At 34.9% G+C, this 17404-nt stretch overlaps 1 protein-coding gene across 10 annotated transcripts in view; it reads right to left on the reverse strand.

Moving 5' to 3' along the window:
• Positions 1 to 288: 288 nt before the first annotated feature.
• Positions 289 to 17404, reverse strand: part of FGD4 (FYVE, RhoGEF and PH domain containing 4) — a 114065-nt gene continuing 96949 nt past the window's right edge. For all 10 annotated transcript variants that reach the window (XM_048058671.2, XM_066998340.1, XM_013173061.3 and 7 more), the window contains 11 exons: positions 16544 to 16700; positions 15259 to 15397; positions 14581 to 14639; positions 13831 to 13977; positions 12257 to 12429; positions 9426 to 9456; positions 9156 to 9251; positions 8622 to 8747; positions 7300 to 7440; positions 6389 to 6529; positions 289 to 6304 (listed from right to left, as the gene is read on the reverse strand). In XM_048058671.2, the coding sequence (XP_047914628.1) occupies positions 6047 to 6304; positions 6389 to 6529; positions 7300 to 7440; positions 8622 to 8747; positions 9156 to 9251; positions 9426 to 9456; positions 12257 to 12429; positions 13831 to 13977; positions 14581 to 14639; positions 15259 to 15397; positions 16544 to 16700 (1468 nt within the window). In that variant the 3' untranslated portion in view covers positions 289 to 6046. The remainder of the gene's footprint in view (positions 6305 to 6388; positions 6530 to 7299; positions 7441 to 8621; positions 8748 to 9155; positions 9252 to 9425; positions 9457 to 12256; positions 12430 to 13830; positions 13978 to 14580; positions 14640 to 15258; positions 15398 to 16543; positions 16701 to 17404) is intronic.

Consider the following 17404-nt stretch of genomic DNA (forward strand, 5'->3'; position numbering starts at 1 on the left):
CCCCGGGGGTCCCAGGGGCTGCAGCTGGGCTGGAGCTGGGGCAGCACCTGGAGGTTACCGAGGCAGACCCCCAAAACCTGCCCTTTGATGTGTTTGGCTGAGTTTGGGCCCAATTGTTCTCAGCTCTATGGGGCTGCCCTCCGGTTCTGCTTTCTGCTGGAAGCTGCTGTCTGGCTGCAGGTGCCTAATTAGCCAGGTGCTAATTGTTGCATAAACAAACAACAAATCTCCCTCTCCCCACCCAAAGAAAACCAAACCAGACAACAACAAAAAATAACCAGCTAGCAATAATTATTTAATGTTTTTATTTTACAGGATACAAATTTCTTTTCTTGTTTTAAGTACTCAACAGGAATTAAAGTGCTTCATTTTTACAATTCTCCACCCACCTTAAAACCAAATATACATATATTACAGAAAATATGTACAATATCTGCAACTATTTTACATTCATGTATTTTTTTACTGTAAAAATGACCACTTACACTTGCACAACTTAGAATGGCATTTAAATTTCACCTTTAAATATTCTTCAGTTTATTGAAAAACCAGAACAAATTTACACCTCTTCCAAATATTAGTATTTTTACAAACAAAAAATCTGTTTTCTTAATTAAAACCTTTTTTTTTTTTTCATAATGAAAGGGAATTACAGTGCATAGCCTGTAATTCTGATGTCACATTACAGCTGATCCAGCTCCCACTAAAATTAATGTATTAATCTGCTCGGAGGGCTGCAGAATAGAGAACCTACTATAGAAATAATAGAGACAGGAAAAACAAAACAAAACAAAACAAAACAGCAACCAATACTTCTATTGCAAACAGTTCCTTATATGCAACAAATCTGCTTTCTCTTTTAAAAATATTAGGCCATATGCATGCAAAAATGCTTTCACACAGCTCCCCCCCCACCCCCCTTTCTGAATATTTTCACCACAGTTAATGAATCTACAAAGGATGAACTATAAAATGAAGTAGGTTGGTGTTATGCAGTGGCTGAAAATATGTTTTATGAATAGAAATCTGCTGAAATTTTATTAGATAAAAAACACATTCTACATTCACTTGTGTAAGGAAGAAGGGATGGAAGAAAAGTGTCATGGATGAATTTGGGAATAAATTTCATCACTAGGTTCTAGAGGAAGAAGACTGAACACCTTATTGAATTTAGTTTGTTTTGGTTTGCTTTTAATTAGTCTTAAACAGCAAACATGCCACAAAAATAGATCTAATTCTGTTGATTTTTTTTTCTCCTGAATAGCATACTCAACACAGTCAATATAGATAATACTTTGAATTCAGTACATATTTTTAATTGTAAAATACTGCTTGAAATAGGTCATTTGAATAATAGTCTCATATACACACACACACATATATACATATACACACAGATGAATGTGTGTGTATATATATATATATACACACATAAATATACAATCATTAAGTTACTATTATGTTCCATTAAGGGACAAAGATTTAGGAAACAATCTGACTAGCAGATTAAAACTCCTATCCAAGGAACATGCTTCGCTACAGTCCTACGGGTCAGAACCATCTAGGTAGGTACATTCTTCATACCAACAGGGCCACAGACTGAAGAAAAAACATAACTCCACATATTTTGTTTCAGATTTCAAATCAAATCACAGTCTAAGACTGATCCCCCTTTCACCAACAGATTTATCTTAAGGATAGTCAGTTCTTCCACAAAATTATGTCTCATCCCCAATCACTTACTTTCAGATTGTTTCCAGCTGTTTATGCCCACTCCCACCCACATCAACTATCTCCAGGTGAAACTGCTCTGAGGTTCAGCTGAGCACTGTGATTCCAGATGAGACACAGTAAATCAGCAGTACTCTAAGTGGAAAAATCTTCATATGCCACCCGTGTCTTTATATAATGTAAGGCAGATTCTACATGAATTTAAATCACTGCAGGTATAATAGCCCCAGCAAATGTATGATAGTTTACACCACCTAAAGATTTCTAAATATATTTATGGAGAAAGCTCCTTTTTTATTGCTTAGAATTATTTCTACATGGAATGTTTGTTTTTTTCTTGAAAGCCTTTTTCTTCAGTATAAGGAACCACTACCCACTGTTCATTTTATTTAACCATGAAATGAAAAGCTGGCCAGTTTTTATAACTAGCTCTATGGTTGGAAGTATATTTAAAAAAATACAACAAACCCCAAAGAACTTGTCAGGTGTTTCCACATCTTTAGCACTCATTTTTTTAATATATATTTATATATATATATTTCTTTTTTCTCCTGACTCCTCTTGGAACTGTTTAGAACATACATCTATTTTATAACCTCATCTAAAACTTATGCAGGTGGTAGTGTATTTATTCTACATTTAAATCAGTGCTCAGCTTCATCCACATTTTAAAAATATGAAGAATAAAAACGCTTTTATATAAAAGGAATTTAGAATCTTTGAGGAGATTTATAAAGCACTTGAAGATGGTTTTGCATAAAAAGGTGCCACTATATTACATGCATTTAAATGGTTTAATATTCTACTCCAAATAGAAGAGAATGTTTCCTGTCCTCAATATCTGTTTTGCACACAAAAATGGAATTCCTTTTAGAATAAACAAAATGTAAAGGGATTTGAACGTAATAGATGCTATAGATTTTACAGTAGCTCTTCAACCAAGCATGATGCCTGAAACCAACCTGATGCCTGAAAACAATTTTTAGAGGACCTGGAAGAATGGTGCAGACATACAGACATCACAATACACCATTTTTCCATAATGGGGGGGGGAAATAACAACTCTTTTTGAAAATATATTTTTATGTTTCAAACCAACATAATGATAAAATGAAGCCATTGTTTTGGACAAATACAGACAAAAGCACACAATATTGCTTGATTTACTTTAAATTGTGCTGTAGGCTTACCACTTTTAAACTGAGAAACAAGCATTTATTGAACACAAGAATCACAAAGTTTAGATAAAGCAGCAGAGCCACTCACATACATTCATATATTGTGGATGAATGGACAATTATAGTTTTTTTTTTTCCTTATAAGCATAGCTTTATGTTAATAAATACTATTTTTTTAAACAAAAAGCTTTGAATGCTTTTTTTTTTTTGGGGGGGGGGGTTGATCTGTGAAGAATGGAGTAACTGTCAGGGTGGTTAAATCTAGAAGGAACTTCTCCATCTTCTGATCTTTAATATTGGTGGTACATATTGTTCCTACGAGATACACACAGAACCATACGTTTGAGTGCCATTACATCCTGACTCAGAAGAGAACAATTCTGACCAACCAATTAAGAGAACATGAATGAATTTTTTCTGGAGTAAATAAAATATCCCACCACACATTAACTTTAATTGCCAAAAGCAAATATGAGGGCCAACCTCCAAATAAATATCTCTTAATGATAATTTAATTCCACATTGTTTATGTCCACATGGAGAGCTTCTTCTGGGACATGCTGAAACCATTCAAGCAGCTTCAGATAGTCAATACCACTATAACAATAAAGCAGCCCAGAAATTGCTGCTTCTAATCATTTAGTAATCATTTTCATAACCATTTAGCCTGAAAAAGGTCTTCCTACTTAGTTCAGAGTTAAGTTTTCAAGAGCTTAGAAAACAGAATGTACTAAATGACAGCAATCATACCACCATATTATTTTGAGTACAACTCAGTCCATCTTATCTAGGGTCTCCTCTAAGGCAACTTCTCCCCTCACAGTCAACAACTTGAACATAGGAAGTAATGTTTTTAATATGTTAGGTTGTAATGAGACAACCTTCTAGATCCCACAAGTGCACTGCAGACTCTTTTAGAAGATACCCACTTTTGCAGACCATGGAAAGAAAATTAGCCAGGGAGAGTTCTTCCTGCCTATCTGAATGTTACTCTATCCCTTGCCAAGACACATTGTACTAGCTAGGGACACCTGGGTGAAGATTTGATGGAACTTGCCAACACGAATCATAAACACCTTATGCTGCCCGTAACTAAAGGTAAATACAGCTGGCAGTAGAGGTAATTTCAGATCTCTTATAGAACAATAGAAGAGCCCGCACATCAGATAAAAGTGATGCTAGGGTTATACACAAAGTAATCTGGACACATAGAGCACCCAAGGAAGAATTCAGAACTGACATGTACAAAATCAGCTGTAGAGTTAGTACTCTGCAATGCCATGTCCTGATTATTAGCAACACTAGTGTAAAGCTTTGAAGTCTAAAGGCCATCATAAATTTTGGATTTGTGCAGGTGAGAGCAAAATACAGGCCACTAAAATGAAGTTGTGACATTCTTCTCATTGAAAAGTGGCAGACATTGTGTACTTACGCATGCATAATGCTAAAAAACAGAGCTTACTTCAACAATCCTTTCTTTGTTAAATGCTAACTAAAAAGAGCATTTATTCCTAGTGTTGCAAAAAAGAGTGAAGTGGGACTTCAGTGAATATTTTGTTTGGAAATCTCATTACAAAAAATCTGTCCTCATGTTACTAACAAAACTGGACTTGAGCCTGAGCTCCTCATGCTGACATGATTGAAAACAGAGATAGCAGTTATATTGAGAAGTAAGACTCCTGAATGTTCCCATGAGACGTTGATTGTAGAAGTTTCATATTTCCCTTCCTTTGAGGAGTCAGAAAGGGAAAGACGGCAATGATTTTATCTACTTGATAGTCAATCACTACACCTCTGTATTTACCATATTTCATCCAAGGATGTTACAGTAAAAAAATTAAGGAGGTCTTTTGCCTCTACGGATTAAAAAAAACCCTCATAAGAATGGAAGTTCATAACAGACTTAGCACTGTAAAGCCCACAAGTCCTAATTCCTTTAAGTGGAATGCAAATAATTTCAATTAATGCAACTTGAGATTTGCAGGTTCAGACTTCATACTAAATGCATATAAAGCAGGCTCCACATTACAATAGCAATCCTTAAAGATTGTTGTCTTATATAAGTATTACAGTATTTAATCTTCTGCAACAATTAGGATATTTAGGTTCAAAATGTTCATTTGTTCCAATAACTGTAATAGTGAAAATACAAATTCCCAGAAGATTAACAGAATCTGTTACTTATCTCAAACCACACACTGCACTCTTGAAAGGTTACAGCGGTAGGACACTGAAGAAAAGCTACTACTCCTTTAAACAAAACTGGAACTTATTTGTCCACTGCATGCCACTTATGTTACTGCTATTTTTTTAATGCATAAAAATATCGAGATCATTAAGTGTCAGCTATTAAAACAAATCACTGAACAGTATTTGTTAATTTAGGACTGTGTTTAATTTCAAATAGAAAACATGCTTTTTAAATAAATTATTCACTAACAGGAACCCAGTCTCATGAAATCAAAGCAAAAATCAAGTATTGTACATTTTTAATACTGTACATATATTATATGTTTTATCATATTTTAGGTATTCATTTCTAGATTGAAAATCATTAGGTTGTTTCCTTGATAAATTGAAACTTTAAAAGCCAATATACCTGTAAAAGCAATTTGCATTACTTTAATTAAAAAGAAACAAATGAATACAACATATGTACAGATCTGTGGAATGCGATCTATAAACTACATACATTAAACCAAACTATCCCTGTATATTTAACTACAGATCTATTTGGGAAATGTGGAGGTATATCTTTTATCCTGTTGCGAGTCCTAATATGTAAGTAGGAAGCTTCAATATTTGTATTCTTAAAGAAAGTAGCAAACATGAACCAAATAGCAATTTTCAAAAAAATGCATAACAACGAACAAGCAGTACAGTAAAGTTAGTAGGTATTTTTAATAGCATTCACATTTTTAAAAAGTCTCTGAAATGGACCTGTACATCACTTTCATTGACAAAACATAAATATAAGAAAAAGATCCCTAGAAAGACCAGAATTTTTCCCAAACATAAAGTGCTAAGATGTGTACGGTAGTAAGATTTTTTTTTTTGATTGAGCAAAGGAAGGTTAGCCAGAAGGTTAACCACAAATTCAATTGAAATCTTTAAAAAATAGCATGTGTTCTTGAGCTTCAGCATTCCGACACTTTAGAAGATTCAGGTTGTTCTTCTAAACTTACTTGCAGTTCATTTTGACATTCTGGTGTCTCACCTTTGACAGCTAAGTGGATAACTTTCAACCATTTCTGTTTTAGTTCCTCATTGTCTGCAGCAAAACTGTGCACAGACTTCGACTGGGTCAGTTTGAAGCTGTGTGGGAGGTCAGCACTTCTTGGGGTGTCGTCTACTGCATAGCCCAGAAGTGGAATTGTAGCCAGAGCTTTAACATCCTACGAAGGAGAAATTCCTGATTAAGAACAAGCAAATAATCTGCTTACTGTCTTTCATTCACTATACATTTCCTCTTGGCATACCTGTGGAGCACCATACATGTACAGCACAACAGCTTCCTGTTTAGGTATAACACACCATGCTTTCTGCCAGGGCTTTGATTTTTCCATGTACTGAAGAAAGCTACATATGACACTATTTCCAGAGACTTCAGCAGATTCAATCTAGGAGATGGTATAAAGCATAAAAAGGAAAATAAGCTTTCCTTAAATAAAGGGTAAAACATACAGACCAGAAAGCCTGAAATACACCACCATTCATGACAAATCTTGGATAATGTATGCAAAAGAACTTGAGCAAATAAGATCATGAATGACTGTATTTATGGAGAATATTTATATATTACATACATAACGTCACAATGTGTTCTCTTACACATGTGTACTCTGTTCTTTCCTTCACTGGTAGTTTGAGATTATATACTTCTAGATGTCTCTAAATCTCACTTTTCCCACCACAGCTAGCCTTTCTCTGTATGTTCACATCTACAGCAATGTTTTATTTCTAAGGTAACATCAAGTCAGGCATCGAAGTGCTACCAGCTATCCAACATGACTACCACTCTATTTTAGCGTCAAAATACTATGACAGGATCCAATGCAAAGACATTCTAAGGATGGTGTAAGAACGCAAGTATTAATTCTAGACAGAACATTAAGTGAATTGCTTAAAAATCTGGGAACAGAATGACATGCTTCTTGGGTTAAACAGTGATCCTGAGAAGAACAGGAAGAATACAAAATGATTATGTTTTATTACTTCCTTTACATCATTTCTGCCCCCCCCCCCCATCAGATGGGATGAATTTGATTTATGCACCTTGTATTTCCCCCAAACACAAAAAAGCCCCACAAGAATGCTACCATTTTTTCACCTAGTGATGAGCCCAGACTATTGGCAACTATGCTCATATGGTATTTTTTAAATGACATACCTCCAAGATGCCTTTCTTCTTCTTTTCTTCACTGTCTGTACAACCCATTATAACATGATAGCAGTCCTTACAAACTTTGTTCAATTTATTGCCATCATACTCAAGATGTGCCTTATAGTCAGAACATTTCCAGCAAACCACCTTAAAAACAAAAAAGATTTACAAACATATAAATTGTAAGTATTTACAAAACTTCACAAAAACAGAATTTAATTTTGAAATATTATATGTAATAGTAACGTATTGTTCAATTATACAAAAAAAAAAGATAATGTCTGACTATTATGTCAACAATAGCTTAACTGAAAATAACAATTTTCCAAATTTGTGCTACTCCAACAGAAGTAAAAAGGAGTCCAAATTGCCAAAAGGGAAAAAAGGGGAAAGGTGTGATCTTAAGATTAATAAAGGCGTTTTAAGGTAGAAAAATCTGGGAAACAAACAAAACAGATAACACCTGTATAACGAATATTTCAGAGCTTCTAAAAAAGCCTTTAGTGTCCTGCAAAGCGCTAAAGCAGAGTTGTGGATGCAGTAAACCTTCACACCACATACAAATGCTACATAGAAGTCATACAGGACAACCTGCAAGAAAAAATTAAACCTGGGTTTGCACTACCATCTACTGGAGAAAGGTATAGTTGCTGGATGTCAAGAAAAGGAAGCACAGTATATTTGTTCTTTTATTAACTTCTGAAAAGTCTTAAGTCATACCACTATTACACAGTCACTTTAAAGTGACATACATTAATGCATTAATGTAGTATCACACATGGAAAGCAGCAGTAATACTCTCTCCTCATCCTAACCTTCTCTCCTTCCCTAATACCTCAGGCATGTTCACACAACTGCACGCTGAACCCATCTGGGAACAGCTCCAAGATAGATAACCCAATGAAAATGTTTTAACTGCATGGCTTCATGGTCTGCTTGCAAAGAGCAGAGAGGAGGTAGCAGAATGGGATCAGGAGGCAGCCAATGCTGCCAGAGATAATGCTGGCTTATGCTAGTTAAACATGGTCTTGAACCTGTTGAAATCAGTTGAAGCCACTCAGAAGTAACAGCAAAGTCTGTCCAGGTACTTGGGATGTTTTACACAAATGTGCACTTTCTCTGCTGCAACTTACTTCGCCAAAATTACTACGCCAACTAAACCAGACAGAGGATCCTTTGTGGTGTGCTGTCCACAGCTTCTGCTTTCAGCCACAAGCACAGCAACAAACTGCAGCCTCACAAACAGCCACCTGAAATCAACTAGGTGCTTAGACACATTCATTCCCCAACCTGCTCACCAGCTACAGCAGCTTGGGTTTGGCACTTACATGTCCACATGCTCGACAGTGGTGCCGCCTTCTTGTCAGTGCATTGAAGGGCTCCTTGCATTTCATGCACATGGTGACTTCGTTGTCTCGGATCCACCTCGGTGCTCTCTTCCCAAGCTCAGCATTCTGACGGGGGGTAGAGGGAGGATAAAAACAGCTATTTGTGCAGTACTTCAAATTGAAATAAATAATTATTTATAAAATAATTATGCTCTTCCTCTGGAAAGGAAATGGCACAAGACAGCTCTAGATGCATTTTGAAATCTATATAAGAAATAACAAAGAACCCAGTCAAAAATGATTATGCATGAATGAAAGGGAACTCTGTTAAACATTTCAAGAAAAAAAGAAGCTCATTTATAAGGTTTGGCATTATGAAGAAAAACAATTACCAACAATTACCAATGACTACTTTGTAATTCCTCTGCTTTAAGAATGATTAGCTTGAAAACAAAGTTTCTGCCAAACTCTTTTTCAGTTACTAACGAACAAAATGGCCACTAAGAAGGTTACAAAGGAATAAAAGCAACTTACAGAAACCTCTACAGGCGTGTCTTCATATTCCTTAGCAATAGCACTTCTGAAAGTTTCATTCCGCTGCTGAAAAGCTTCTATAGTATTCTGAAGCGCCTAGGGAAACAATGGAAAACCTCCTCAAACATACTACATTTAGAATGGACTCTATGCATTCCGACCATTTATTGATTAGCAGAGGGAAGCTATAGCCAGAAAATATGGATATTGCTCTTTTGATTGCTTCAGTGAAAATACATTTAAAAAAATAAAGAATGTAGATGAATTTACCTTTATCCATTCTTCCTTATCTTGTTCAGAACTAAAAGAAATATTTGACATATTAGTCCAAAGCTAGTTCAGGAAATATAATCTCACTATCAACAACTTCCTGCAAAAGCCAATGTTGTGAAGTAATTCTCATAAACTCAGAAAAAGACAATACCAATCATTAACTGACCAACCAAAACAAAACAAAAACAGAACAACAACAAAAAGCATGACTTCAGGCTTCAGCAGGCTTCAACTACTAAGCACTAAATTCAAGTTCAAAGACAAATGTAAATACATTTCAAAGTAGTAATAGTATTTGCATTGTTACACTTTTTTTTTTTCCCCCCAAGAACAGGATAGAAAGGAAAAGATGAGAATGGAAAATTTAGCTGTACATGTTTTTTTTCTTCTCTCATTTCATGCACTAAGTTCACATACTAGCATATATTTTTCCTAAATATCTCTTAAATCTTACTCCCTCCCTTACCCCCAAATAATTTCCTTACTGTTTTGGTTTATTTAAAACTGTATACAGTGGCAAGAAAAATATCCAATTTAAACAAAAGGAAAACTCTGCTTTAATACTATAAACCAAACAGCCATCTTTTGCTTTTTATACATAAGGGTGGATTTCAGATGACTTTACAGTAAGTAGAGATGAGATATGTAAGACAGATACATTGAAGGAAATATTTTAAACTCTGATCTTGTACAATAGCTTTCTTTATAAAATACACCAGTAGGACTTCAACATTTAAGTCTTTAGAAAGGCATCTTATTTCACAAGTGTTAGCACTGTTAGAAACTACTGGCCAGTGCTGGTAATGAATTCTGTTTATCTGTAAATTTTAAGTCAGAAAGATGAAAATCAGTACCAGAATATATCTGGCTCTTTGAAAGCGGCAGTCTCCCTGGGTAAAAATGTGGAAAAAATACTTCTGTAGCCATACACTATCTGACATGCAGAATTTTATTTTGCTATGGATTGCTACAAAGGATATGAAAGACAACTTCTGCAATATCTCAATGAAAATGACTCCTCACATGTTTTTTTGCAAAATTACTGCAACTTGTTTAGGATTCTACTGGCTTTACAAGTGTTTCCCCTTCCCACCTACCATCTGTACATGAGGCAGAAAAACTGTCTAAACAGCCAAAGTAGTTCTCCTTACCTGCTTACATTAAAAAACAAAAGCCAAGCTATTAAACATCATATCAGATAAGCAACCTCTCAAAGAAATAATTTACCAGCTTTTTAAAACCACTGATTGAAAATGTACTCAAATAGTATTCTGAAAAATAAATACAAGTATACTAGTGAAGAAATCCTTAAGAGTAAACTCAACATTACAACAAAGTTAATAGAAGCTCATGAATTCAGGACATTAAAGTACAGAGTACATAAAATACTCATGCATTAATCAAGACTTGAATAATCTAATCTACTCTAATAAGACTTCAGTTGGTATTTATAGCTTCATCATTTTGTACAGACAATACATTCTAAAAATATTCATAAAACAAAACAAAAACAGGATCTTACCACACTTAAAATAAATGAATACAATAAATTAGATTACTGATAATTTGGAAACGTTACCAAAATAAACTTACTTTGTTGTAGCTTTTTTCTTCCAATTAAAAAGTACTTCACAAATGGTACAACAAGATGCAATCTTTCACCACTGAAATGGATGTGTGGCATAAGAGCTTGCCAAATATTTAGCAAAATAGCATGCAGCAATTTATAGCAGATGGGATTGATAGCAAAAAACATATCCCAGAAGTCTTGCAGATTTGAATGGAAAGCTTTTTCCTGTCATTTTCCAAATTGCATATTTCTATTGCATTGGGTTTCTAATTAAATTATAGTGTAAGTAAATTGCTATTTGCTGTTATATTTCTGCATTCACTGCTGAGTATTTTTTCATCAAGAAAAGTAGCTTGCAAGCTTTAGTTTAATAGCAAGCTAAGGTTTGTCCCCAAATACATGGTGTTGTCACAGAGCTGTAACCTCCACAGGCATCTTCCTGCTTCTTTAATCCTTGTCTCTCTGCAATGAGATCTTAACTGCTAAGAATAGGATCTTCAAGCAGCTCCAGCACGGAAGGTGGTTGTAAAAATGCACTCCACTTTATCTGAAGTCAGGTAACCTAGACAGGGAAGTTTAGTCTAGGCAATGCAAAAAGTAGTAGTAGGAAGGTAACCCCCATGAAGAGGAGGATAAGAGGACTAATAATGAAATCAGAAAATACCATTCAGAAGAGCGCAATTGGAAAAAAAGGACCCAAGAACTAAAAGAACTTGCTTTCCAGGGTGAGGGGATCAGAGGAAAACAAGCAGACTGGAAAAATGATTGAGGATAAGCAGGTGCCCATCTACCACTGTAGAGAACTACATTCTGGAGACATATCCCTACCAGAGTGAAGAGTTTTGTTGGGTGGACACATCCAGAGGTGAACAGATCCATTTGTACCAAGGTGTTTTAAGTACCAAGGTGTTTTAGGTAGTAGCGCTGCCCATATTATCAGACTCAGCATCTCACAATACTTGGTGAAGCCAGACAGATTGTCTTTGCATTAGTTAGATACACTGATCTCAATTTTCCAGGTAGCCCACTCACAACTATCTTAGATATTTCAACAAAGCAAGATAACGCACTATACTTTGTAGATACATCTTCTATTCCAAGAGATTCTTAGACTGATAATTTACGCTTTTTGCCTAGGTTATTTTCAAAACACTAATATTAAGATGAAGCCCAGTCCATCTTTCTCCAAATCCATCACTCCATTCTTTTGCATGTATATATTTAATCTTCCATAAAAAGATAAAAAGACTTCTCTTACCTGGCCTGCAACTCCAGTGTTCGCTCTTTTCCAGACACTTGAAAAGTATGTGGGTATTCTTCATTATGAGTTTCTATAATCTTCATACCATCTATGCCAACTCTGGTTCGAACTGAGAACTTTGATCCTACCAAGCTGAATTTGGGGACGCAGTAGAGCAACATATTGTTAAACTAGGGAAAAAAAAACAAAAAAACACACGTTGCTTTGCATTAATGAAAACACAGATGACAGCCAGTTTCTACTGATAGCTGGACAATATCACAAAGCTGAACTCAGTCGGTGAGAAAGCAGGTTCATTTGTGCTTAGCTGATATATGAAAAGACCAAACATCTAATGCAAGACAATGTCTGATTTTTTTGTTATAGGATTTAGAAATAAAATTAAAGGCCAGCCTCAATGGATATAAGAATAATTGCTCTGTATATGCAGCAATTTTCATAACCTTTATCATAACTATGCTCCAAAGGATATTTTATACCATTTTAAATCTTTTGTTAGAAAAGTCATTCTCATGCCTCAGTTCTGCAGAAACTATTCTAAACTGCACAGTAATAATTCTTTTTGTCAGTGTATAAATTTATATAGACCCTGTACCAAACCTATTTAGTTTTGTATAAATTGTAACTAATATTATTTGACAAAAATATTTGTCTTTTCTCCAAGAAGAATGAGCACTCTGGTCTTACAGCTTTTATTCACTGAAACTCTCAATATCACAGGAAAAAAAATACCTGAGCAGTATAATGAGATATTCCCTATTAAAGAATAGAACATTTAAATTTTATTTAAATTTTATTTAAATGTCTGAAGTGCCAGCCTAGAAGCACAGTTCTTAAATTAGCTCTATAGAATTTAATTTTCTCACATTTTAATAAATAATATTGAGAAAATGTGATGGAAAAAAGAGAAACTCACCTCATTTAAATCCCTTTTAAACTTGTCACCTCTCATGTTAAGCACAAACCATTTTAATCAGCTGTCTAGCCCCATTTGATATTTTACTATTTCATGACTTCTTCTTTTGTTTGAAGCACAGGTAAGTAGGAATTGTACCTCAACAATTCGTTACTGCTCTTCAAAAACCAGAAGACATGCAATGCCAGAGGACCACAAGCAATGAACTACTTCAAACCTTTTCCAAGGGAGCTGTAAGGGCATACTGCTGTAATTTGTTACACCTAAAACAAGATAAGGCACCTGACAAGAGGATGAATTGCCACAGTAAGTTCCCACAGGATCACGAGAACATACTTGGACTCCAATCTATCAGGATCAAAATCCTAAGCTTCTACATTTCATTTTTATGAGAATGGCAAAGTTCTCATGCTCTAGAACCTGCATTTATGATTAGCAGATGTATTTAGAAGTGAGTTGCTGGGCACTGGTTCTGTTCTGAAAAGTGTTCTCAAGCCTTTCTACAAGCAGTATAGGTTTTGCTCAAGTTCGAATACCACTAGAAGAAAGGCATCATTGGCATCAACTAGAAGATGATTTCCTTCTCTCTTTGGCAGTTCTTTCAAGTCTAGAAAGACATACAGCCACCCCTGCTAAAACACATCACTATACTTACTAGGAAAAGGTGCCGTTCTTGAGCAGATGTATTGCGAGCAGCGAGTTTAAGGATCTGTCCTTCTTTTATCAGTTCATTGGAAGGGTTCACAATGTCTTCCTCTTCTCCCAGCATCTCATATATCTCTAACAATTTCTTCAGATTTTCCTTTTCAGCGAAAATACAATTATAAAGTTTATTAAATAACAGCACAGATTTTCATGCATTTTAAATTAAATGCCAGGGGCTCGTGTAAGTCTGGAGAATGTCGGCTTTGATAAACATATATATATACCTGGTGTATACGGTCAACCATGTAGACTGACTGACCTAGTTGATACACCTTTTAGAAACGTCATGATAAACTTTAAAAATGCAGGTATATATAGAGCCTGCATCATTGCTTGTACAAAATTTCAAAATACCAATTAGGTATTTCAAAATACTTAATGAAGTACCAATCATGTCAGCCTGATATGGTAGAGAAACAGTAACTACTCTTTACAATCACCCTTCCACTGACAGAAACAGATGAGACAAGGTTAAGAGTTCAAGACTGTCAGCTAATTCAACCTGGAACATGTGAGAACTATGTACCATGACAAATTTTATCATTCCAAGGAGCTATATAAATACACTGAGCAGGAGCAATCACTTGGGCCCATGAAACCAATTTTTGCAATTTTAGGAAAAAATTGCAATTAACACTCCTAGCTTCACTTTTCAAATACAATATTTGAAAAAATGAACAGGGAAACAAGGACCATTTACCATTTTCCTTATTGCGCTGTTTGAGTGACTTGCTGCAGTGGATATAATTTCCAGAGATTCTAGATGGAAGAAAGAAAGAAAAAAATGCAAAGACAAAAAGCTGCATTTTTACATGTTTTTATATTACACAGAAAAATGGATCATTCTACAAAATGATGCTTGCAATTTTTATGTAAGTTTTGAATGATTGGCCAAAATAGCTTGAACTGTTCTTGTATAAACGTAGAGAGGAAAAAGAATTGAAAATAGACTTCTCTTTCTCCTTGCAGGAGCTTATAAATACAATAATGAGCACAAATCCACTTTTTTCCAAATAAGAGACATACATGTCAAAATAATACAGCAAACAACAACAACAAAAACACAGCTCCTAAACAACCCTGAAGAAAATAAAACAATAAAATCCCAGCCATAACTCCAAAACTAAAGGAAAACTTATGTAATACTCTAAATTTATATTTTTAGAATAACTAAAGGCTTTACAGTTTTTGTGCTAACTTCATCCACTATTCAAACATTTTTTTTCCAAATAATCCTTCAATTTCACTGAAGAAATTCTATCATTCTTTTCACAGTGGTTTTGCTTTTCAGTTTATTTTTCCTGAAAAGAGGTTTAATTTACAGTATCATCTTGTTAATATCTTATCAGAGCTATTTTATTGACTAGAAGATATTTACTTTCAGCATCTTTCCAGTCTAGGGAGTCCTGAGGCAATTTCCTTAGGTAGTCCTTTAGAAGCATCTCATAGCGTGGAATGCGTTGCACTGGTTCTAGCATGTGATGTTGCAATGTCAAATTTCCACACACTTTTTCCTTCTAAAAATTGTAAACATATTTCAATGTAGTAGGTAAAAATATTATTTTACAAGAATATAGTAAAATAAAAATGATTGATAGAACATAAATAATGTATTTTGAAACATTCATGACAGACCTTCCAAAAGAAAATACAAAAACTTCTTTACCAAAACAAATAATTGGAAATTTATTTACTAAAAATAATTGTAAAAAGAATTTCCTAAGTATTCTGTAAAACACATTAATAAAAGTCCTACCAAAAAAACTCCAACTCCAATGTATTTTAACGTTGTTTTTTAATAACTTTGAGAATAAGACAATGACTATTGTGTTATTATGAACAGTTCATGATCACTTATTAGAAAATGTCTGTTAAGTGGGCTATAAAGTGTATTTTATCTACGTGAAGAGAGAATGCTTCCTCTGAGTTTTATACATAATGTACCTCACCCCACCCCCCAAAAAAACATTTTAAGATATATGCTCGTTTCCACAATCTTATACATAATTAAACAATTACATTGAAGTACAAACAGTTGCCTTCCTTGGCTTAGAATCGGAATGCCCTACTCTGCAATAAATTTTAAGCAGAAATATCTTACCCTATTTCTAGATGAAAAGTCTGCAGGAGGAAGATACATACTTGCCATTCACACAGAAACCTACAGGGAGCACTATAGGGTATAAAACACACTTTTGCGAAGAACGATGTGCTGCTGTTAACTTCTTTTCCCTTTTGTGGCTCAGCATTTTAGTATTTCAGATTTACATCCAAAGTTTATTGTTCTGCATAACAGCATGGCATGAGCCAACAAAATGTTTATGGATTCAGTGCAAGGACCTACAGTTGTAGTAATACATCATTTTATTTATTTATTTGTTTTTGGTGTCTATGACAAAATTTAGTATTTTTTAGTCTTTTCATGTTTCAACCTTTATACATAGGTCCTCTATGCTGCAGTGGAAAGTTTGGATTTGTGTGGGTGTTTGTGCACACATGAAGGAAGAAGGAGAAACAGAAGGCAACACGATCTGGATAAAAGCAACCCTTAGGTCTAAAGGATTCAATATGTAATTTTCTACTTAATACTTTTTTCACCCACAAACCTATACATTTTTATATATGCCAGTATTACTTGGAGATCTACGTTATTCTCCAATTACCTGAATTTCTTGAATAATTAATTTGAATTGAGGTGACCGTTCAGTCCATGTTTTTACCAATTCCATTGCATTATCAAAATTCTTCACATACTCTCCATACATCTTGAGGAAAGGAGCTAACTTCTGCAGAATATCTCCAATTCTGGGGGTATCAGTCCTGTAAAGTAAGACGACAGAATCTGAGAGCAAACAGGAAGGAAAAGTTGCGCAAGGTTATCAAACAGTTCTAAGTATTTGAAGAGAAGAGTACCATTCTGCTTGGGATCATCTCATGTAGAGTTCCAACAAAACCATTAAAACTGACCTGAATTAAAAGATTGTTTGCACCCTCTCTGGTGATGTGTAAGCATTACAGATCATGTAGAGCACTAAAGAAAGAAAAACTTTCTATAATGAAAACCTTGGGACTCTATGTTTACAAAACATAGCCTAATCTATTTTATTTGCAGCTCCTTACAGCTACATTATATTCTTTTGACCACACTTTACCCTCTAAATAGTTATTCAGTCCTTTTATTTGAGGACTAAATCCATACCACAGAGCTCTCCTTCCATGCTCTATATAAATACATGCATTCAGGACTTTCAGAAACTCAGTATCTCTAGACTTCAAGGGCAGGTTGGATGGGGCTTTGAGCAACCTGGTCTAGCAGGAGGTGTCCCTACCTATGGCAAGGGAGATGAACAATTTGATCTTTAAGGGCCTTTCCAACCCAAACCATTCTACAATTCTATGTTTCTAAAAGTCAGAAATCAACAGTGCAGTAGTGGCCTGAAGTGAAGCAATATTTTCCAAAAGCTACTCTAAAACACTCCTGTTCCAAGCAAAAAGCTGTGCAGCAAGGAAAAGTTACCTGAATA

This window comes from Anser cygnoides, chromosome 1, assembly GCF_040182565.1.
Source record: "Anser cygnoides isolate HZ-2024a breed goose chromosome 1, Taihu_goose_T2T_genome, whole genome shotgun sequence".
Classification (NCBI taxonomy): Eukaryota; Metazoa; Chordata; class Aves; order Anseriformes; family Anatidae; genus Anser; species Anser cygnoides.